We start from the raw sequence: 24,766 nt of genomic DNA on the forward strand, positions 1-24,766 counted from the left end.
TTTTATTTATTTATTTATTTTTAAAATTAGAAAGCACGATGTAATTAAAGTTTTTTGTTGAATGTTTAGCCTGAACTAACCCTTAATGAGTGCTGAAAGACCTCATAAGCATTACTTAACCATTACTTAACATTTGTTAATATTTATGAATTGAAAAGGGCCTGGTTTGGGATATCTTGAAGTAATAATTCATCGGTGAGGCTTATTCATCACCGGTATGTGTTTTGGAAATATGCAAAAAAAAGCTAAATGGAAAGTAAATCACGTTTCATAACGAATAACAAAAGTTGTCAGACATTTATTACGCTTTCTACAGTGATAATTGCTCAGATTTTACATATAGATTCCAATAATCAATTCCTTATGATGAACTAAGATTAGGTAAAGTAATGTTTCAGCATTTATGTAGGGTATGGTCAGGGTAAAAGTGTTACATTAAACAATACTTACTTATTGCATTTGCGTAAGGCCACTTTTATTAATGCTCTGTAATACATTAAGTAGGTTAAATAATGAACATTGGTTAACTGCCAACTGATGCATTAAGTATATACGTAGTAAGGCAAAGTGGTGCATAAAAGTGTCTATTAACATGTTATTTAAATGGTATTTAATGCTTAATTGGGCATTAACTAACGTCGGTAAAGGCACCCCTATTGTAAAGTGTTACAGAAAAAGGTTATAATATGTTTATACGTTGTTTCTATTTCATATTTACTAAAGTTATGACTTTTTTATGTATAAAAGCTTCATGGAATTCATCAGACAGTATTGTGTCTTATAGTACTAAACAGAGTGAAACCTTAAACTTAAATTTTTTTTTCACTAGGTTAACTTTTAATAGAGGAATTATAATGAAAAACAGGAAAAAGAAACATGTGAGCAATACTAAGTACCCTCTTAATGCATCCATGAGATTTTAATACAACACTGGATGAACTGATAACCAGAAGATTTGAGAACTTTAGAAAAAGGGAGAAGTTGGACAGATTTTAGTCTGAATAATCAGCTGCATGATCATAAAGACAATGATAAAACAAAGCAGTCATGGTTTTGCAACACAATAATCTACAAGTGCTTTCAAATATCTCAAACATTAATGTAAGATTATTTTTTACACTTGGTCTTTGCAGCACAAAATATTACCAAATGAGAAAAGTTCCTTCTGAGTATGTCACAACGTTCATGAGAGAAAAGCTTTTAGCTTCTGCAGTGGTGGAGCTAGAACATTTTATATGGGAGGTGAGGGGGGCAGAAGATGTTGGAAGGGTGGCTCATGAGAGCATTTGAGGGCATTTGCAATGCTTTAAGAAGCCTGTATTGCTTGTAATAATGATACTAATATTTGCTCAAAAAATGGGGGCAAGTGGTACACCTGAAAACTACATGGACCCCCCGTAGCTCCGCCCCAGAGCATCTTTGTGTTGAAAGGTTGCTAAGAAACAGCCGCATTTGCCTAAAAGGTAAGGCCCCTCAAAAACACACTCGCAAACAGGACACAGGAAGAGGGATGATATGGGCTTTTTTTGAAGCCACTGGACCCTCCCACTCATATTTGCTGAGAAGATAAACCTTTCTGATTATGTTTTATTAAAAAAAAACATAAAATTCTCTGTATTAAAGCTCCAGTTTGGTCAAAATGAGGCTTTGCAGCCAGAAGATGATCAGAAGAGCAGAAGCACATCTACATAAGAATGGCTGCAAAATGACAACCAGGGTTCTGGGTGTTCTAATCAAAGAACTTTGATGCAATAAAATGAGCAAAGAATGAGCCAAATTATATGATGGATTTTTTATGTGAAAGTATAAGGCTGTACTTAGTATTGCCCACTGTTGTCTCCTCAGAATTATTTGTTATTTGTTCTTATTAGTACCACAAAAAAAAAGTTGAATGAAAGCTAAATGGACCACATTTCTTACTTCTACCTGCTTCCTTCTTCTTTGAAAGACAGAATATCAGTTTGCTTTAAGCACTAGCTGCACTTCAGCTGAATCTACAAAATCTCCTGTAGCATTGAAGGAAAGCAATAAAGCAGCTGAAAAAATAGTTTTGAATTATTTATCTTGATCGCCTTGATCGATCAGAGTTTGTACGTTTGCTTGGATTTGCGAACACAAGCTCACCCAAAAAACAAACAAAATAAGCTTTTCTCACTATAACAAATTAGTAAAAACAAACTTGCAGTCTCACACTCTCAAAAACACTCACTTGTGTTGGTGAGTAGAGCGTCTGGTTGGAGTCGCAGCAGTTATACGTCTCCTGGTGCGCCGCGTGTCGCAGCCTCCTCACTCCATCGCCCTTGTCTCCTCTGGCCCCTGATTTCTCCTTTCTCCCAGCTGCTCCTGCTTGCCCTGTTCCAACAGCTAGCAGTCCTTTGTCCACCCCTCCGCCCCCAAAAATAGGGGTGCCCATGCAACAGAGGGTGCCCTGGGCCAGCTCCAGCTCAATTTCTGCATCCATCTCCGCCTCCTCCTGGGCCTCCTTGTTGGAGTCGTCCAGGTGCTTCATCAGCACGGCCACCACCACATTGATGAGCACAAACTGGGCGGTGAGCACAAAGGAGACAAAGTACATGGGCGAGATAAACTGAAGGCTTGGATTGCAGGCATAGTCCACGCCAGTGCTGTGGTCTGGTGGGCACTCCCGCAATGTGTCCTGATAAGGCAGAAGAAGAGAAACACTATATTTAAATGAAGAAATACAAAATCAGAACAGAGTATTTTTTATGATGCAGTATAGAGGGCAACCATAAAAGACAAAAATACATAAATATATGAATAACAAATAGATGAATGTATGAGAAGGAAGTCATAGAATTCTAAGAACATAGTCCTAATATTAGGACAAAGAAGTTACAATTTTACAAAAATAAAGTTGTAAAATAGTGAGGCAAAAATTAACAATATGCACAAATGAATGCCTTCTAATTAAAATAATTTTACACGGTAAAGGTTTTTAGAAAATGAAGTGAAAATAAAGTTTACAAAAAAAGTAAAGCTGATTCAGCAAGATTCTTGAACAGAGTGAAAGCCATCTGATTTCTACAGTGTCTGCAAAATAATATAACAGGCAGCGTTCAACAAAACATTTTAAAAAAGCTAATTTTAACCTTTTATTTCAATAAAACATTCCTTTTTCCTAATAAAATCAAAACCTTTTTCTCATTTATTTATTCGCATACAATTTTGACTTTTTTCTCATCAATTTATGACTTTATTCTTGTAAAATTGCGATGTATTCCTTAAAATAATTGCTGACTTTATTCTCGTAACATTTTGACACTTTTCTCATACATTGATGACTTCATTCTTCATCAAACTTTGATTTTTCTCTCATACATTCATGTCTTTATCATTGTAAAATATAAAAAACTAAGATAATTTTATTGTTTTTCTTTAGAAAATAACTTTATTCTAGTAACGATTTTGACATTTTGTTATAAATTCTCAAGTTTATCCTCGTCAAATTTCTGCTTTTTCTTACAAATTTATGATTTTCTTCATGTAAAATTTCGATTTTGTTTTCTCATAAATTCACAACTGTATTCATGTAAAATTTTGACTTTTTCTTAATTAATGAATCTTTTACTGAAAAATTCTTACTTATTTTCATACATTTGTAACTTTAGTCTTGTAAAATGTTGTTTTTTCCTCATAATTTCAAGACTTTATTGCTATGTTTGTGTATTTTCTTTCTTCACGGTGGCCATAATACTCTGTCCTAATTTTTAGAATCTTTAAAAAAATAAATGAAAAGAACAATTTCATTAAAAAAAAATAAGGAAGTGAATAAGGAAGTTTTTTGCAAAAATATCACCTTTATGTTTTAGTAAATGTCCCAATCTCTTGCATAAATTAGTATTTATATATATGTGCCTTAAATGTACAATCAAGTCAGTTAGCTTATATCATACATGCTTGCATTCCTCTCTGTGGAGCATGGCTTTTGTACAGGTTTCCCCAACTTTAACATGTTCACTAAGAAGTTTTATTACAAAAAAACTAAAGTGACAAGAGGAAGTACACCTATCTCACCCAGTCTGTGACCACACATAACAATTCCAGCCCTGTGAGCAGAAGGTGGTCTTTTCTATTTAATCTAGCTTGACATTTACACACTGTGGAGAAGCCACAGAACGGATCCCATTTTGCCGTGCACCCCATTTACATCATATTTCTTTGCATATTTCAATCTTAACTCTTCTCTCTTGTCATCTACCTGAAGCGGTACACCAATTTCTTTTTTATATTTGTGTTTTCTTTTCCCTCTAAACAGGGAGAAATCGTGATAGATGACCCTCTTAACCCCATTTTTTTCCTCTCGTTTCCTCCTGTGCTCCTCCTGACTGATGTCTCACTTTTGCCTGACTGCACTTCCCCTCATTATTTCCTCCTTTTTCCTTTTAAACCACTAATTCCAGCTCAGCATCAATTGCTTTCCACTAAACTCAAGAACCTGTCTCACAGCCCAGGTAGTAAGTTCATTTTCTAAAATAGCTAAGATTTACTCAGAGGGGTGGCATCTGCTGCACGCTGGCTTACTTCACATTCTGCTGTCATGTGCACTGCATGGACTGAGCGCGTGTCGGCCCCCTCTAACATTATCCGTATTGCTTTTACAGCACATAAGGGAGACGGCACAGGTTCAAGTGGATAAAAGTTCAAGGGAAATTAATATTTTATGGGCTAGAAATTCACCTCAGAGGTGGTATGGATGATTGAGGGAAACAGGTCGTACAAAAACACGTAATCTTGTGAAGCTAATTCGATTCGAATAAACTCTATTACTCAACAAGATTGTCACCGGTTTGTACCTTCATAATGCCGTTCCAGTTGTCGCCCGTGGAGACTTGAAACAAGGTAAGAAACGCCATGCCAAAGTTCTCGAAGGTCGCGTGACGACTCATTCCTTCGCACGGATAGTCTTCGTTGCAAACTGAGTGTGAGAGTAAGTTTGGTTGATGGAGCAAAATAAAGAGAAACAAGGGTTAAATGTGGGAGGAAAAAGGGAAGAAAGAAGGCAGAGAAGGAGAGATAGTAGGGAAAAAAAAGTGATTTTTTGTAATTTTTTTTTTGGAAGAATCACTTGTCATTTTGTTGAGAAACAAGCACTGTTTCTGTACGGGAGCAGCTTGGATTAGCAGCAAGTCTCACTAGTGCAGAAACAGCCTGTTAGCAAATCAATAGCAATGTGATCAAAGATTGTGTTTGTTGTACAGCTTCTATGTGGAGATAATTTGCAGAATAGCATCAAGAATGCAACAGTAGAATTAGCCACTAATCCTCTCCCCATGCCAGCAGCTGCAGCTGCGCCACACAAGGGAAATATGACAGTTTGGAACAAAGACCTTCCACCTTGAATGTGGATATTTTGGGAAATGCATATGTTCCAGAGTGGTGGATATACTCCTTAATGGTTGTCTGGTATAGCTGTGGAGCAAGTCATTTGAGGTGAGAGGAAAGATGGATATATAATGATTTTATGAACATGTACCCACAAGAGTGGAAGCCCTTTCAGATATTTTTTTTTTCTCTAAAGTAATGGGTTATAAATGTGGAGGGGGAATGAGACTAATTGCATTTTGTAATAAATAAATGAGAGCGGTGACCAAACTGAGATGAATTTCATTATGAACTGCTGCAGCTACCGCGTTATTTTACTCCAGATAAATGAGAGAAAAATGCTGGAAGGGGTTTTGTTTTTCTGATCAAATGTTCTACAACACATAATCTGACACACTGCATATTGAAAATACAACTTTAGGAAGAGACAATTTAAACAAAGAGGTTTATTTATATGCTTTTAATATTTTTACACCTACATTTAATCATATTAAGAAAAACTAAATTGACAAATAAAAGATTGTTCATCAGGTTTATCAGTAAATGTTAGAAAAATAGCAAAAAAGTAGTGTGTATGTAATTTTCTGAATGTGTTGCATTATGGGTGGAGCCAAAAGTTAGAAATTAGAAAACTGAAAATGGGAAAAACAAGTATGTTAAAATGAAAAAATGTATTGCCCTGTGAAGCATTTTCAGATATAAAATTTCAATATATTATTTCAGGTGAAAACTCATGAAAGGAAGTGATTTTTTGTAAAAACTAGAAATAAATTGGCCAATTTAACAAAAATATAATGAGTAATAATTATAATTTGAAGTGTTTAGTATAGTATTTATATGTATTAAAAAATAGAATAATAAATAAATAAGTACAAATTGAGTAACCTGTTTTTTCAAAGGATTTCATCATCTGCAAAGAATCAGTGTTTTTACGTTTTATTAGCATATAACTTAAAACTTAGAGCAACGTGAGTTGATTGATGTTAGATAGGGTTTATGTAACTTTATGTTAAGGTTGTTTACATGTTTTCTAATCAAGACGAGGTTTTAGGAACTCACCAAGTTCTCCAAAAAGCTCTACTCCTAAGGCGGCGTAGATGAAAAACAGCAGCATGAAGAGCAGGCCCAGGTTACCCACCTGAAAAACATCCACAGATAGAGAGCCTCATCAGAATCTTGTCTTGAACCGTTTGGCAGTTCTCAAGCAGGAGTTTTGAATGTTTTCCTCAGGTTTAAATAAATCAGCATTAAGTGTTTTTAACATTTTATTATCTAATATCTGGGTTTTTTTAGGAAGCAGCTGCAAAAACAAAAGCAGAATAAAGATGAGCAATGACAGCATTTTGAGCTCATATATATCTTATCTTAATGTTATCTTTCAATTTTTCATCTTATCTATTTTATTATGGAAAGCACTTTTTAGATGCTTATTGACAGGAAAAGTGCTTTACAATTAATGTTGAATTTGAATATAATAAATTGAAATGTAAAGAAAAATTCAAATTTTCTCTTATTTCTAATAATGGCAGTGACAGAGTTGCAATCTTTTTTTTTACATTTTTTATGAAGTGTGAATGATTGCCCAGCAGAAAGATTCTTTTTCTGTAAAAAAAACATGAAATTTTGGGTATTACAGCATCATGTTTGTCTCACTGCTTGGGTTAGTCGATCGCAACACATCATCCTCTGAGTTTTTAGTAAATGAACCCCAGACACTCTCATTTTTGTTGTTGTAATTTTTGGGTTCAGCATTTTGGAACGTGAATCAATTCCAGCACAAAACAGCCTTTTGTTGACATAACGTAATGAGATGATGATGCTGTGCGGCAAACATGAGGTGCACATTGTAATCCTATTACAGGGACATCAAACTCTGAAAATGGCAGTGACCCACAGATAATGATAATGGGCTTTTCTCATGGTTAGTTGTTATTTTTGTTCCTGGGGGAGGTCTCAGGACTTCTCCCAGTGAAACCTTCTTTTGATTTAATTTGTGATATCTATGTTTAAAGTTTGGAATTCATTTTTTTTAAACAAAAAGTGAAATTAAAAAGATCAACACTTAAAAATGCAAATATTCTATTCAAACTACACATGATTAGAATCAATTATCAACACTAATGTACCTAATTCCCTACCCATTTTTCTTATTTCACTTTCTTTGAATTAGAGAGTTCATTTACTTAAGCTTGTGCCAATGGACAGTAGTGCAGTGGATGCCACAGTCAGCAGAAAGCAGATACTGTAAAAGTTACAAATACTTTGAGGTATAGTTAACCCTTATACATTTATAACATTAAAAGAAAAAGAAATCATTTTTAAATTTTCCATTTTATTAATTTTATGTCATTTTATTTATTGAGCTGTTTTTCAAAAAACCCAAGCACAAAACAATCTATTTTCTTTAATTGTCTGAGATGCTTGTTTCTTCTTGAAATATTATTAAAAATTCCACCTTTGGATCTAAAGAGTTTAGGATTTCTTTAGAAAAATCTAAAGAGATTGTAAATTCAAGCCAAAAAAAACTATCATATTCGAAAATGTAAGAATAGACGACAAAAAGAGCTCCTGATTGCTTTAAATGTAAAAGTTTGTCTGTAAAACATGGATGTTTCATGGATGATACCATCTAACTCCAAGATAAAATGTTATATTTATGTTTTTACATGAAAGAAAAAGTTGTAAAAAAAGGTTTCAGGCAACTGAAAAAAAAATGCTGTATACAAGGAATGATTTCGTTCCTTTTATCAATCATCTAAACACATCTTTTAGGTACACTCCGTTTTTTTTAAAGAACTCTGCTGTTAGGTTTTTCCAAACCTTTTTGAGAACTAATCACAGATATTATCTAGAAGTTTTTACATCCTTCTGTCTCTCCAAGTATTTCAAGACACAGTCACTGTTGAGGTCAGGACTGCGGGGACCATGCATTAGCTCTAGTACATCCTGTTCCGTTTTAGATTAATTTTGGCGCCAGTCATTTGCCTCTCTGATGCATGATGGGTAAGTATCTGCCAGTATTTCTCAGCATGAGAATGCCATGCATCCTGACTTAATTCCAACTCCATTTGCAGAAATGAAGCCCCAAATGTTCAACGAACCTCCACCATGCTACACCTCTCCAGTCCTTCAATGAACAAGCTGCCTTCTGCTACAAACACATTTCAAATTTGAGTTTAGCTGTTCCTCACAAGCTTCCACACACAGTGTTGCCAGATTGGGCAGTTTGCCGCCCAATTGGTTGGTGTTAGTTCTGAATTTGCGGGCAAAAATGGCTTTAGGCAGGTTGACATAATTTCGGCGGGTTTGGGGTCTGTTTGGAGGTTTTTATTCCTCATCAAAATACTTTTCAACCAGGGGAGTGCAGTCAGGGGAGGCACGTGGGACAGTATCACACACTCTTTATCCTCCCTATCATGAGCCACTAAAAAAAATTAAATATGTGTCCACTAATCTGTCTAAAAACAAAAGACAATGTGTAATTTTAATCCCTATTTTACCTAAAATATGTGTATTTTGCATATTCCCTGTTCACGTATTGCGCAGACAAGGTGAAGCAGCACAAAGAGCGCAGCCTCATATAAACTGGGTTGAATTTTGGCCTTTAGTTTACTCAGCGCATTCTGATAATATATTGCTTTATTATTTTTTCATGCATTGTTGGCATTTTGTATTACATGTCCTCACTTACCATTTAGGAGTTAATATATTTCACACTTGTCTAACGTTAGTTTAGTGTTCTGATCCGACATGAAGCTGCTCCAAAAAGACGTGGAATGAGGAAAACTAAGGTGCTTTTTGTGATAAAGAAACAGTAGATCTGTTGTTCATAAATGTATAAATATTTTTGAAAGGATTTTTACTGTTGGTGTTGCACATAATTAGAAAAACACCAAAAAGTTTTTGAAGTAGTCTCAGGTGATATTTGAGTTTGTTTTAAATGTTTTATTGATACGCTACTTAAAAAAATATATTAACAAAGGATTTTAAAAATCCAATCGGTCTTTAATACAATTCACAAGGACATTTGCTTAAATTTTATTTCACTTGAATACACAAAAAATAAAAAGGCAGGAAACATTTTTACTTTTGATGATGATAGTAAGTTACCAATAGGCTTTTGTTTTTGTTTTCCTTTACTTATTGTTTTCCTAGGCTATGTCTATCCTAGGCTATGTCTAAATTCCCATAATCCCTAACTACTAAAAACTATTTAGTGCGGGACTTTATTTAGTGCCCTGGATTTTGAAAGCAATTCGGACACCATGCTCACTTCTTTTTGTTTTATAATGGCGAATATTACGTTATAAACTTCACAAAGTGAAAATCCAATTGATATGAGCGTTTTGCGACAACTATATATGAATCCACTGTGTTCTGAAGATACAAACATTGATGGTTTATAAAAAAAAATATACAGAAACACATTTTTTTGCAAAAATTGTTCAAACGCAATTTATTGTGGTCTATATTCGCCGATCTAGTGAGCATGGATGCGCACTCGGTTTTCACAGAGACTTCTGGGAAATTTCTAGGGCACTCGATTACGGAATTGTAGATTCGGACAGCAAAATGGTGAATACATTATATAGTGCACTATGCAGTGATTAGTGAAGGAATTTGGATACAACTGTTACAGTTATATAATTATCATTTGCTTGCACACTATAATCTCCATAATATGATTGTCTCATTTCTATCTTTCAGTAAGAAAACAATGACCTGAAAAGTTCTGATTATACGAGAATATGATGTTCTTGTTGTTTCTGATTAAATGACCCACATTCCTGTCTGCAACCTTCAGTTTTCAATAAAAGAAGGCTCCATGCACTAGGATGGCAGAACTCCTCTGTGACAGTTCACGCTGTCACAGACCGATTCTCCTTCTGCAGAAGTCTAGCAAAAGTTCTCATCTCCTGTGTGGTTCTTCTCTTTATTAAGGAAAAAGTCAGAACCCTGACAACAACCTTAGTGTTTTTAATATTTACAAAAAAGGTTGGAGGGACTCACATCTGATCTGTGGTCATTAACGAAGTTTGATGGGAGTTTTCCTCTGACTAGCAGCAAAATTGTTGACTTAATGTCATTAAAAATGTCTCAAAGTTGGACTTTCAACCATAATGGCAAGTAACAAATAAAGGATGAGTATTTCTGCTAATTTTAGCTACTTAATCACTGATTACATTTTGGAGCGTTATTTTGTGTTTCCTGGCGGTTTTTAGATGACTTTTAGACTTCTGGAAAACTGTGACTCTATATGGCAACACAGCCTACACAACTGTTTGAGTTTCTGTTTGAGTTCAGGACTGGGTTTCAACCCTCGTGCAACTTTTTTTAAATCTTTTTTTTCTTGTAACATTTATGATCATAAGCATCTGTTTATAATATGTTGACATTTATAATCTTACAAAGCCCTTTTCTGTTTGAAATAGTCCCTTTAAGAAGTTGTGCTGATTTGAAAGCACAAAGGTAGTAACACCAAATTTTAACTTGATTCCAACTTTATTTTGTTTGCTTGCATTTTCCTTTGTAAAACAGTAAAAATAAACAATAATTATTACGTTTTTATTATTCTATATCTTCGATTCTACTCTGATATTTTCTACTTCATCCTTATATGCTATATGTTGCCGTTAATTATAAGTGGCTTGCTTCAGCCATTTCATCACTACGCAGGAGCAGAATGAGTACAATATTTTCTCATTTCACACTTTCTCGAAAAGATGGGCTATGAAAATGTCTTTTAATATCACAAAGTCTTATAGGCAATAGGAGTTTTAATAATTAAAATTGGTATTAGGTCATCACCAAGTCCCAACAGGACCCATTAACTTCTTACCGGGGTGTAGAAGCTCTACAGTTTTCAGAATGTGCTCTATCTTTATTACTTATTATTCTGACAGACATCCGTCCCTGTGTGCCACAGAAACTTTCAGTCTCATTCTCTCACACTGAGCATGCGGCGGTTTTGTTCGTCCACATCCGAAAGGCCTTTTTAGAAATGCTGTCCACGGTATTTCATGTGGTGTAATAAAATAGAACGGGCAGCTCGCCATTTCATCATAACTGTGAAATATGGTGCAATAATGCCGGATTAAAAGTGTCAGCAGGTGAAGGTCTTTTGTTCACATTCTTTCAATATCTACACATGTGCAGATTTACCCAGAGACCCAGCTTGACTTTCAATTAGTAAAAAGACTCTATTTGATTAGGGACTGACCAACAGAAACCTGGAGCAATCACATTCAAAACTCTCTTTTTAACATCTGTTTTGTTTCTTGAACTTTATTGGTGGTCACTGGGTCAGAAGGGACATTATATTTGCACATGTTAAGCAGTTTTTGCTCCGTGTCTTTCTGTTTGGGGAGAGTATTTTTTCACTTCAGGATTTGTTTGACGGTTTCAAGAATGTTTTTTCTTTGCATATGAGATTTCCTGTGGAGCAGATATACAGATAGAAAAACAGGAAGTGGAAAAAAGGGAAGAAACTAAAAAACCTAAATTGACAATTATTCATAGATCTTAGAAGGGAATGTCTTATCAAATGGCCAGAAACCTCAAACCACCATATTTTTTGGGGGTTATTAAAGTCAGGGGGCTCCGGCTTAGCGCTTGGAGGAAAAAAAAAGAAAACGGGCCATTATTGTTTTTTTTATTGTCTCCTATATCACAGGGTTTGGAACGGCCTGCAACCAGCAAATCAGCGCCCCCTGCAGCTGCGTGCACTCCTGTCACGCCCAGCTGCATGCTCAGCCAACAGGAGCGCGTATAGCGTGTAGACAGAATTAGTCCACAACTGTGTGGAAAACACCACTCTACAATCAGTTCACCAATTTGAGACAAACAGGGCAAGCTTCTCACAACAGAAGCAGAACAAGACGCACGCTGCGCTGAACATTTTCAGGAAGTTTTGATCAGAGGTTCACCACCAAAAGGAACAGATAATCCAGAAGGAGAGACAGACTTGGACATCAACACTGACCCACCAACAAAGGAGGAAATTGTTTCAGTCATCAAGTCACTGAAAAGCAATAAAGCATCAGGTCATGACAATTTGAATGCAAAGCTGTTTAAGACCGACCCAGAGTCAGCAACAGAACCATTTTTCAAGACCGTTTGGACATCAGCAAGCATACCAGAAGAATGGGCTAAAGGTATAATTATCAAAGTTTCAAATAAGGGCACACTCAGCAACTGTAACAACTGGCACAGTATCACCCTTTCTGTTTATCCCGAGCAAGATCCTGGCCAATAATCATCAAGAGGTTATCGGAAACTGCAAATGTCACACTAGAAAGGTACAAACTGGTTTTAAAAAAAAGGGAGGAGATGCACAGAACAGATTTTTGATCTGAGAAACATCGTAGAACAGAGTGCTGAATGGCAGCAACAGCTCTTCGTTAACTTCATAGACTTTGAAAAAGCTTCTGACAGTGTGCACAGAGACAGCTTGTGGCGAATCTTGAGTGCTTATGGAGTACCAACCCACATGATACAACTGATTAGAAGCTTCTTTAACAACTACAGATGCTATGTGGGAAGAATTGACATCTGGTTTGAAGTGAAAACTGGAGTCTGTCAAGGCTGTGTGATGTCAGCTCGTCTCTTCAACCCTGTGATAGACTGGGTGATGCGGTGCACGACTGAAGCTGGACCAACTGGCATTAGATGGACATTCTTTTCCACCCTCGAGGATCTCGACTTTCCTGATGAACTGTCACTGCTCTCTCATATTCACTGACACATGCAGGACAAGACTGACCGGTTGAGCGGATTTTGATCAATTCGGTCTCAAAATCAACCCAAAAAAGTCAGAGATCTTGACCTTGAATGCTACATCACAGTAATAAGGACATACAGAACAGGATTAACAAAGCAAGATTTTCATCAGCATGAACAATATTTGGAAGTCATCACAGTACAGCACCAAGACCAAACTGATATTCTTTAACAGCTGTGTTCTGTCAGTGTTACTGTACGGAGCAGGGTGCTGGAGAATTACACAGCAAGACTTGACAAAACGCTCTATCTTCCACACCAGAAATTTGAGGAGGATATTGAGAATTTTCAGGCCACAAGAGATCTCCAATCTATTGTCCTGCAGCAATCAAGAAGACATGTCAACAATTATCTTCAAAAGACGCTGGATATGGATTGGACATGTACTCAAGAGTCAAGAAAACACGATCATAAAGACAGCACTACACTGGGCACCGGATGGAAAAAGAAAAAGAGGACAGCCGAAGATCACCTGGCACAGAACAGTAGAAGCTGAGCTGAAGGAATTTGGACACACATGGGGAACCACACCTTGGCCCGCGACCATCAGAAATGGAAAGATTTTGTTGCTTCCCTAAGCAACAAAATTAGGTCATACATGAAGGCGTGTATGTAGTCTGCATGTATGAAGCTTATTTTGAAAACAGCAACCATGAGATGATTTTCATTCTTTGAACTAGAGATCGATATATTATGTATTATATAGTGTTTGACGTGTTGGACGAACAAAATTCAGTTGTGACTCTAATGGGGTGGGGCGTCACTTGGGGAGGGTCTCGCCTGGGGAGTAATTCAGTATAGAACCACAACTGGTCTCACCTATTTAAAAATAGTAATAATATAAAAAATTCACAGAAACATCATCTCCGTACGATCTTATTGAGGGGTCTACAATCTTGTTATTTTGTGCAGACCACCTGCACGCCTCATACAGGTTTGCCCACAGACTGTAGGGCAGTTGTGACTAAGGCATAACTTTAAGCACTGACTCCAAAGTGTACAGAGTAGAGTTTTCCCATCGATTGTTTGGCTAAAAGAAGCTGAGCCCTCTGTATTTTGCTGGTTCCAGTTGAGCTGTCAGTCTTTGTAACCAGCAGCAAACGCAATGCGGTGAGTCAGAAGCAATCCTTCTCTCTTCTCCTGGCTGCACAGTGTGCTGTTTCAGAGGTGAGTCAGCTACAGGGCAGCAGCTCTCTGCATTAGGGGGCTGCAGCATGAGTTCAGCACAAATGGAAAAACCAAAACGGATCCAGTTGGAAAATTGTGGTTTTGGTTTCAAACTTAGTAAATAACTTTCCAAAAGATTAAGTAACGACTAAAGACTTAAACCCTCCATGACATTTTGACAAGATCTGACAGACATAAAAGGAACTTTGGTGCATTACTTTCTGGACTGATATAGTGATAAAAGCAACGTACCATTTCTGGATTAAAAGACACTTTACATTTATTTCAGGGATTGTACTTTTTGTTTTACCTTGTAATTTATTTGATGTATTCCATGCTTCGATTGTATGCCCTGTCACACATTTTTAATAAAGACATACTAATTGGGTAAAGTCTTGATTTTTGTCTAAAGCGGATACACAACATCCTTTTCATCCAACGGGCTTTTATTGGGAGTCTAAATGCGTCAAGCTGAAATGTAAAAATAAGACAGTCTCTGCACCATCTGACTATGAGGATGTGCATGTAGATTCAGTCTTTGATTAGTCTTCTGTCAGAGTCATCTAAAGGCCAGCAGAAATTACAGCAATCATATCCTCCCATCTCCCCCTTCTCCTGAGTATTGACTGACGCTGGTCAACTTTTTCTTTGGGAGAGGGGGGTCTGTATGTGTGAGAGTAACAGAGGGGGCAGTTTTACCTGAGGCAGGGCTTGGACTACTGTATCCAGCAGCGCTCTCATTCCTGTTGCCATCTTCAGTAGCTTCAGTACTATGCGACCATGAAAAAACAGAGGTGGGCGTGGTTAACTTTCATGCAAAACCATGAAACCAGTAAATAATTGACGATTTTTGACACACCTACTGTTAGCATTCAATACTTCAACAACACCAATCAATCATTGCTGTTTGAGACATACAGAAAAGGACATGTGAACATTTCCCAATGTGTACCTCGAGCTATTCTCAGGACCCTCATGATCCTGATGATAGTGGGGTTGATGGGCAGGGCAGCACTGATCTCAATCTCCTCCAGTGTGATCCCCATCACTGACAGGAGCACGATGGCCAGATCCAGCTGGTTCCACCTAGCACAGACCCAGTAGACTCAAGAACCCCAAACATTGCACAACAAATGTTGACATCTATGCCAACTTATTAGCCCGTTTCCAATGCAAAATTGTGCATAAAAATGATATGCAATATGTACAATTAGGACTTTTTTGGGTTGTGGGTGTATTAAGGAGGAATGGAGCAGGCAGGTTGTGGCCAGCCCAGCGTATTTTCTATGTCACAAATACAATCTTTTTCAAACTGCATTTGTTTGTCTGCTCCTGATTCACAATGGGTTTGAATTATGAAATATTCATTACTGTAATTTTTGGCTTGATTTTCTTTTTATATGTCCTCCAAAATGCCACAACAATATGATAAAAACACTAAAAACACGATTATAATGGGAGTGGGTGTTCAAATATAGGTAAATAAATCACCACCTAAACCTTTAGGAAAAGGTTAAATGAGAAATAATTTCTCTTGAACATCAGGTTTTCTTGATTGCCTAGGTCAGACGAACGCATTTGTAAAATAAGAAGATAACTTAAGTTTGGAAATGTAAAGCAGAGACGGAAATTCAGCAGAAAAGTCTTGAATTAAAAACTATAAAATATGAATAAGTAGATTCGTGAAAAATGTGTTTTTGCAAGAACTAAACATTTCCAGCAAAGATGTAGAGTTCTGCCTTGAAATGTAATAGCAAGGACTGACATAGCAGACTGATAACCATACAGAGGAAATTATTACTTATGATTATTGGTTCTAAGGGTTCTCTAATGTACTAAATCATAAGATACTCTGAATTTACCCCAATCTGCTCACACATACTGTTATGGTCTTTATTAAACGCGTGATAAAATGGTGTAGTAAGTCAAGAGTCGTGTGAGTTCATTATGATGTCAATCCCAAAATGGGAAGAGGTTGTGCATGAGGTGTAGCTTAATTTTTTGTAGAATAGATAACTTTTATTTTAAAAAAATAACAACCATGTAAGGAAGACCATAATACAAAACAAAATTTTGTAAAATTGACTAATTTTGGTCATAAAATAAATACATAAAAACAAGGACGGTGATTGCTAAAGAGAGAACAATTCTTTAACAGCCTCCATATTTAGTGCTTTTTAGAAATGCAGAACCCATTACCGTATCAAAAATGTCCAAAGGCTATCTCAGGCCTTATAGCACATCTCATAATCCGGGATGGCATTAAAGCTGTTGCTCCTCTTTCTATTTTTATTGATCAAAGCAAAATGTGGATTTGTGCAGCAACACTTTGAACTAAATAAGTGTTTTTTGTGGCACAATTACATGCTGTTCAGTCAGGAGATTAAAGCCTGTGCCTAAAGCTCTGATCGGCACTTTAATGTTTAATACCTTTGTCGTCACAAGTGTGACAAACGACTGGAATGAACAGGAAGGAAAAAAAAGAGAAACATATTGTAGATTTTAAGATGCAAAATAAAATAAACATATAATAATCCAGATTATGTTTTTTCATTGGAAACAAAGAAGGGATATGCAGACTTCAGCATATAGAGCAACATTTGGGTTGATTTCTCACCAACCCAGTAGGAACCATAAAGTCATACTTCACCCTCTAGAAAAAGAAAACACTGCTTTATGTTATTGTTATTATTATGATGAAAGTAAATGAAGAATTGTGTTTTTGGCATGAATAAAACATAAGCATACGGACAAAATAGCCTAATTTCAAAATATAAAATAGTTCATAAATTTTGATGAAGGCTCACATGTCTACCTTTCAAAATAAAAGACACCATGTGTCACACAGGACCATCTCAATGCAGCAAATGTAGTAGTAGTAGGTAATGTGTTGTCAGCTGTGATTTAAAAGAAATGTTTATTTTACAGGTTTTGGTGCATCTTAGCCAGAAATTTGTAAATCAAAGTAACAAAACTTTAATCACAGCTAATAAAGTGACTCATACCATGTTTTTTTACTCTAACCAGAGATCTAGAAGGGTTAAAAGAATCACATGGTACCTGTCCTTGAAGAAGCGACGGAATCCAAACGCGATGAGTTTGAGTACAGCTTCCAGGACAAAAGTGGAGGTGAAGAAATAGTTGCAGTACTTGAGGGCGAGATCCAGGGACTGCAACGAAACAGGAGAAGATGTCGTGTTTCAATGCATGAAAGTGTTTGTATCTTTGATGAAGGACCATCAGCAGAGAGGGAACACAAAATCTTATAGAAGAAAATCAACTTTTCTAAGGCCGAATGACAGCATTCTGCTTTCAAAGCACCACAAATGTTTCCTGCAAATTTAAGCAGGATACTCCAATGTTGCACAGTGAAAAGCTCTAGATCTTTTTTGCTTGTCGAGGCTACATCAGTTCACTTGCTGTTTCCGCTTTTCATAAATAGAGCAAGGCTTTTTTTTTTTTCAAGTGGGAGGCTGCCAAATGTCAGGCCCAACAGCTGACAAATACAGCCAGGACCTGTGATATTTATCTGATACTCGGTCAGTTTGAGAAAGCTTGCTCCATATTAAAGGTCAAACGGCCATCTTATCTCAAGATAATCACTTTTTCACTCTTTCAGAAAAAATGCAATCAACCCTGAAGCTTTGTTTGCCACGCACGAATGAACAGATACATACAGCAAAAGAGCCATGTGACACTGGCCCTCGATAAATCAGAAGTGCAATCGCAGCACTTTTTAGTGGGACACGGTGACTCATCACACAGGCTGTGCGGCCGGGATAATACAGCCTCCTCACGGTATCTACGTGCCTTCAAAACGTTTATGATCAAGCAGACTCATACCGTGTTGCACAGAGAAAGACTTTCTGTTTTACCCATTGCAACAAAAGTTGGGCTTAGATCCTTAAAAAAAAAGAGCAAACCATAAATCTTTGCACACTCTAGAAATATTTGTCTCTTACATGAGGTTGATTGTAGTGCTCCAAGGACATCGTGATGACATTAATGCAAATGATGAAGGTGATGATGAGGTCCAGATAGTGGTTTGTGCAGAGTGTGTGGATCATCAGACGCATTTGGCCATAGCTGGCAAAGTAGGGAAGCTTCTGGGCCTCTGCAAAGAAAGAGTGGAGATTCTTCCAGTGAAGTGTATTCCAAACAGTCCATGTTCTGTGTCAGTGCAGATCTAAACAAATATTTACCCTTTTTAAAAAACAAAAAAAAACTACAACGCAATGTTCAACTGAGTTTGTAACCATGTGCCTGGAGTGCAGTGAGGTGTGGCCTAAAGACGCAGAAATGCACACAGACATTTATGACCCTGGTTTTGATTTTTAAACACGGCTATTTTAATACAAATTTTTATTTTAATTTATTCATGTACGTTTACAATGTAAGAAAAAACAAAATTATTCTCATCAACATATTTTGTTTTATTTTATCTTTGAAAATCCTTTTATTTTGCAGCATTTCCCCTTATGTTGGAATATCCATTTTTTTGTATTATTTCCATTACTATTAAAATTAAGTATATTCCATATTACCAGTGTTTTGTTGAGGAATATTAAAATATAATGTGAAATCAGAGGTAATCCCTGTTTGTTTTCAACACTAAAATCATTTCAGATCCTTTTCCTGAAAATGGTAGCAGATGCTCTATAAATTAAAAAGCTGAGACTGAAACAAAGTTCAAATTGAAACGTGTGTTGGTCCAATTATCAATACAGTGGAATTTGGTACTGCATCAAATCCATTAACTGTAAAAAAAACAACCTAAAAGAATTAAAAAACACAAATTGGATACAATTTCTGTAAAACATTTTTTCCACAATTATTTAAGTTTTTTCCTCCATATTTTCCTCTTCATTTTTAAATTTTAATGTTCTCTATCCTTTTATCTGATAGATATTTGATCACTGTCCTGTCTCGGTCGTTGCTCTTACTCCTCCTCTTCTTTTCCATGCGACGCTGACGCTTCTCCTCCCGCCTCTTGGCTTCTTCCACCTCTTGGTGTTGGCGGCACTTATGAAAGTTTTCCACCACCACCCCAACAAACATGTTGAGGACAAAAAAGCTAACGATGAGGAGGAAAGAGATGAAGTACAGCAGCATCCATGGATTGTTGTTGGTTATCGGCTGTCGTTGGAGGTTTTGGTTTTTGATGTAGTTTTACATGAGAGAAGGAAAAAAACAAATATGAAAAGAAACAGAAAGAACATTGGGTGGTTATTTTAATGCAAAGGAGAAAAAGTTTATTTGTGTCCAAAACATTTCCACTTTTTCATGTTTACGTTCACATACCTGTTGATCCACACCCACAGCATCCAGGCCGTGGTACATTATATTGACCCAGCCATCCTTGGAGGCCAGGACAAACAGAGACATCAGAGCCTGAAAAGCAGATGAACAAAACGTTTCATATAATTTTCTAGAACATACCGTAGTTAAAAAAAAAATCTTTTCTTGGGAAAAAAAAAAAAAATCATAACAGCAGCATACCTGTCCCAGATTGTCAAAGTTGTACTTATGGTGAACCCACTTGTAATTAGCTTGAAGACAGTCAGATTTGTTGGTGATGTTCTTGACATCAGGGCCAAGACAATAGAAGAACTTTCCTTTAAACAGCTGCCAGCAGAGAGCATAAAACAAACAAAAAATCTTGTTAGAGAAATCTTAGACACAGAAAAAGCAAGTGTAGGCTTCTCCAGTATGGTAAAAACTTTGTGGATCAGTGATGGGTCTTTAGCAATGAAGAGTTGAAAAATGCCGCTTTATTTTAGAGAGATAAAGCTTGAAGTGTTTGTGGGTTTTAAAAGGGATGAGACATAAGGCGGGCTGTTCAATTTCCAATAAAAAGTCTATGTAAATGTGCATATTTGTGCGTTTCGGGTTTCCACGTTCAAAACTATCATGTTCAAGTTTTTAAGTCTAATTTTTTGGCTCTACGTACAAAACACACTGAGCATTAGTTTAAACATAAACCAGGTAAAGTTTGACCAATCAGGGACTGGGATTTGGTGATGAAATATGGATGCCGTTCTTTTCAAGTAACAGAAGTTTCAACTGTTGGAAAGTTAACAAATAAGGTGAAATTAATAATTGCTGTTTATGTCCAGCCAGAATTATAGAAAAACCCTGGAGGAAGATTACCGTGATTTGCAGCACCTCAACATTTTACACTCTTTCAACATGCCCAGAGCTGTGTTTTAAACATGTAGCTTAAGTGTCATTGTGCGTATGTAACAGCTCTGCCGTACCTGTACTCCAAGAATCCCAAAAATGATGAAAAATGCACAGCAGATGAGAACAATGTTGCCAATGGGCTTCAGAGAAGTGATGAGCGTCTCCACCACCAACTTTAATCCTGGAGCTCTGCTGATCACTCTGAAGGGGACACATGGAGAGCAAGAAAAGTCATATTTAAGGGTAATTTTTTTAAATTAGACAATACATTTAATACAACAGCATTGTAAAAGAGTGATTCAAGTTGTAGAAGTTTCCTTAAACATGAGGGAAAGCATATATTCTGCAGAAAAATGTAAAACTATACTCTCAAGCACTGTGAGACACATGCATTTGATTGATTTCTCACGCTCTCCCGCCACACTTCTATTTCTCAGAAAAAAAAAGAACTCACAAATAATCAAACACCGGGAATTCTGGTAAAAGGCCTATCATAAACAAAAGTGGAAATTGTTTTTATTTTTTCTTTTCATTAATTTAGGTGATGTAAAATACAAGCAAATCTATTTGTGAAATGTAATTAAAAGGGTTTGATTTTCAAAAATCTTTTATTGTGAATAAAAAATTTCCAAGTAATAAATAAAATTTTGGGAACTAAATTAAATATTACCTGAGATTACTACAATAAATATTTGGTGTTTTTCTATTTGTGTATTAAAAGGAAATTTTATGCAACACCAACAGGAAAAATCCTCCCAAAAACTGCATCCATAAAACAAATGATGTATTAGTTTTATATTAATATCACAAAAAGCACAGTTGTTTTCCTGTCTCATTCTGTCTTTTCATCGCAGCTTTATGTCTGATCTGTACGCTGAATAAACGACAGACAAAAGCAAAATAAATGGTAAATACCTATATAGCGCTTTACTACAGTCTCAGTGCCATTCATCCATGCACACACACACACACCCCCACACACTCACACACCCACACACACATTCACACATCTGCCTAAAACTGGTGTCAACCTATAACCACAATGGTTGCAGCTGTATTTGCTTTTTAAATAAACTCCAGATGTTCTTTTAAATACTTTTGGGGATGTTGGAGTCCTGATGGCTTGCTGGATTTCATTCCAGGTTTTAGTGAACACAAAAAAGAAGGATTTCTGATTGTAGTAGGTCTTAAATGCTGGTAAAGGCAGGAGTCCATTTGTGGTGGATCTTAGTGGAGCATTCAGATCTGGGGTTGTGAGCCATTGAGTGCTGCTGAAGTGTGTCCATTTAAAACTTGATAGGACAGTTTGAGTCTGTGGCTTATTGCATATTTCTGACAGTGATAATACACAGCAATAGTGAATCAGCCATGGCAGCCTATAATGGCAATTATAGGCTCAATTGGTTCCCAAATTTTGGTTTTTGTAAGCGATCAAATAGGCAGACAATAAGATACAGTGGACATGATTGCATAAAGATATGTTTCAGAGACAAATGTGGTCTGTTTTTACTTGTAGCCTGCGCTGACATTGAACAGGAAATACACAAAATACAGTGATTTTGAGATCTTTTTAAGATCTATTAAATAAAAGTCATAGTCAGCCATCCCGTTTGTGATTGCTGAAATACAGAGATGAAAAAAGTTAACAGAAAAATTAATTTATTCATCTTCTAAACCCAATTTGTCCCTTTCTGGGTCACGAGGCTCCCTGAGCCTATCCCGGCCCATTGTGGACAAAGGCAGGAGACATCCTGGACAGGTCGCCAGTCTGTCAGAGACTGGGGACAGACTGGTGTTCCAAACAAATGGATCTTGTGCCTATTGAGTAGTGGAGGAAACACTGCACCAATGCTTTTCTTTACAAGGAAAAGTAAGTAAACTAAAATAGTTAAGAGCTTATTCCACTGTAAGTGATTTATTTCCCACAGGTTACACGAGCAAGATTGGACCAGAGACTCGTCACCACTGCAAAGCTGGTGATGTTTGGGTCCTGATGTACTGCTCCACTCAAATGTAAGTGGGCCTAAACAAAACCAAGGCTAAGAACAGTTTGGCCTTGAATGGAACTTTATCATCAATAATGACAATTAAAACAGCAGGCCTTGAGCCATGTTTCAAGTGGGAGCCATCCCCTGAAATTCTCAAAGCTTCAAAAACGGCCAAAGGCTGCTACTCTACAAGGGACAGAGTTTTTTGTTTTTATTTTTTTTTTCAAAATGCCTTGTGTCTTGTCTTAGTATGTAGTTTAGTTTGTCTCTCATGTTAATAAGGTAAATAATTTATTTGGGTTTCTCTTTAAAATTTCATTTTTTTCTCATAACTTTTTAATTAACTTTTCTTTTTTTTTGATTCATCTTATGACTTGCCGACGTATGGAGTGACTTCTTTTGCCCGGGTCTCAATCCAGGCTTTTACGAAAAGTCGGCAGCACTGATATATATGTTTTTACTGCTGATTTTTTAAATATAAATTGTTTAAATTAAATTGTATTGAAGCTTTGACTTCAATTCACATTTACTCTTAGGAAAACTCTCCACTTCTGACTTTGCTGTTTATTTTTCTTTAAAAAATTCTGACACTGAAGCCGGATGACCCATTGCCTCTTCTCCTTCTTTTTGCAACACAAACATTCACCAGAACTATTTCAATCATGTAAACTCAAATCTAAGCAAAGACGTACTGAGTGAGTGAGCGTGTTTCGGCAGAAATCAGATGAGCATGGGTGCATACCTGAGAGGCCGCAAAGTTCGGAGCAACCTGAGAACTCTGAGCACGCCCAGGATCTTGGCCCCTCCCGCCATGGACACAACTATATCAATCAATGACACAAAAACCAGGAATCCATCCAGAATGTTCCAGCTGCTCCGCAGGTACGCCTGTTCTCCGATATACAAACCCATGGAAACCACCTGAAGACAAAAAAACACAGCAGTCAAGTGAATATCGAATTCATTTCTGTGACTTTTTAACTTCATAAAACCCAAGACACTTAGTGGTTGTCTCAACTTTGGATGATAAAAGGCAAAAAAAAGGCTAAATTTGGCATCCTGTAGAATTAATGATGGCTGCCTATAGAAAATATATTGCATTTATAACTGAAAATCAACTCTGAGGTTTAAGATTCAAAGAGTGAATATGTGTGTGTGAACATCAAAATGAATGAGAGATTGGACAAACGTCTTAAAGAAATAAAAAAAAGGAGGCAGGATTTTTTTTGTTTGGTGCCTAATAAAAGGTAAACAAAAACCTCAAATGAACTGTTTTATATTAGAGATTTCAAATATTTACTAAATTAACTTATTATAGGCAGCAGTGTGGAAAAAAAAGGCATAACAGAAAATTGTAACATTTTTTATTTTACTATACGGGTGAGTGGTACCCATGTACTCATGTACAAACTCACAGGCCATGAATTATGGAACGGTGTCAGTTTCTTTACTTTTGTGTCTTGGTTCTCTGTTGTTCTGTCTTGGTTTGAGTTCACTTCCTGTTTTATTTTTGTAGCTTTTCCTGTTGTGGTGTTGTGGTTGTTGTTTCTAGTTTTACTGTGGTCCCTATCTGTCCTGATTGTGTTCACCTGTGTTTCGTCTTCTCTGTGTGTATTTAAGTCTTGTCTTTCCCTTCCTCCTGTGCTGCTCCATAGTCTGTTATTATGTTGTTCCCGTGTAGTTTGCTGGTTTCCCTTTGAGTGTTTTGAGTTTTGTAGTTGTCTTGCCTGCTTTAGCAGTGATTTTTGGTTTTTAGTTTGTTTTGGTTTATTAAAGCTTCTGTTCCCCCGGAACCTCCTGCCTCATCCTCTCTACACCTGGGTACTCCCCCAAACCCCACCGTAACATTAACCGGAAGGTTAGCAAATCCAAACTCCTCGAAAAAATTAGTCAGTGAATACCAATCAAAATCTTGAAGAAGAAATTCCTGAAGCTTACCAATTTTGGAACGTTTAGTAGTTTTCAACAGATGGGAATTAGCTAAACAATGCTAATTTACGATCGGAAAACAAAATATTCCCGATTTTGGGGGAATTCTCATATGAAAGAGAAAATGTTTATGTGCAATGTGAAATGTTCTTCTTATGTGTGAAAAATAGATATTTGTCTATGAAACACATAATATTAGAGATCATGTCTAAAAAAAAACAAAAAACACTTGACACTGATTATGCTGCATGGAGGTGGAGGAATGATGGTTTGGGCTGTAGCTACATTAGATGAGAACTTTGCAGTCATTAAATTTTATGTTTTATGAAAAATGTATGAACCAAAATTTGACTGAAACTATTTGATAAATGTTGATA

General features: G+C 36.5%; 1 protein-coding gene across 1 annotated transcript in view; it reads right to left on the bottom strand.

The window, feature by feature from the left end:
- Nucleotides 1–24,766, bottom strand: part of LOC101169039 (voltage-dependent T-type calcium channel subunit alpha-1I) — a 115,564-nt gene that overhangs the window by 37,415 nt on the left and 53,383 nt on the right. Inside the window, exons 19-30 of the mRNA XM_023957619.1 lie at nucleotides 23,203–23,381; nucleotides 20,547–20,673; nucleotides 19,789–19,914; nucleotides 19,591–19,680; nucleotides 19,233–19,425; nucleotides 18,252–18,403; nucleotides 17,350–17,459; nucleotides 15,242–15,375; nucleotides 14,989–15,059; nucleotides 6,403–6,481; nucleotides 4,815–4,936; nucleotides 2,210–2,656 (exon numbers count right to left, since the gene is read on the bottom strand). Of these exons, the coding sequence (XP_023813387.1) occupies nucleotides 2,210–2,656; nucleotides 4,815–4,936; nucleotides 6,403–6,481; nucleotides 14,989–15,059; nucleotides 15,242–15,375; nucleotides 17,350–17,459; nucleotides 18,252–18,403; nucleotides 19,233–19,425; nucleotides 19,591–19,680; nucleotides 19,789–19,914; nucleotides 20,547–20,673; nucleotides 23,203–23,381 (1,830 nt within the window). The remainder of the gene's footprint in view (nucleotides 1–2,209; nucleotides 2,657–4,814; nucleotides 4,937–6,402; nucleotides 6,482–14,988; nucleotides 15,060–15,241; nucleotides 15,376–17,349; nucleotides 17,460–18,251; nucleotides 18,404–19,232; nucleotides 19,426–19,590; nucleotides 19,681–19,788; nucleotides 19,915–20,546; nucleotides 20,674–23,202; nucleotides 23,382–24,766) is intronic.

Source organism: Oryzias latipes, chromosome 8 (genome assembly GCF_002234675.1).
Source record: "Oryzias latipes chromosome 8, ASM223467v1".
In the NCBI taxonomy this organism is placed as follows: Eukaryota; Metazoa; Chordata; class Actinopteri; order Beloniformes; family Adrianichthyidae; genus Oryzias; species Oryzias latipes.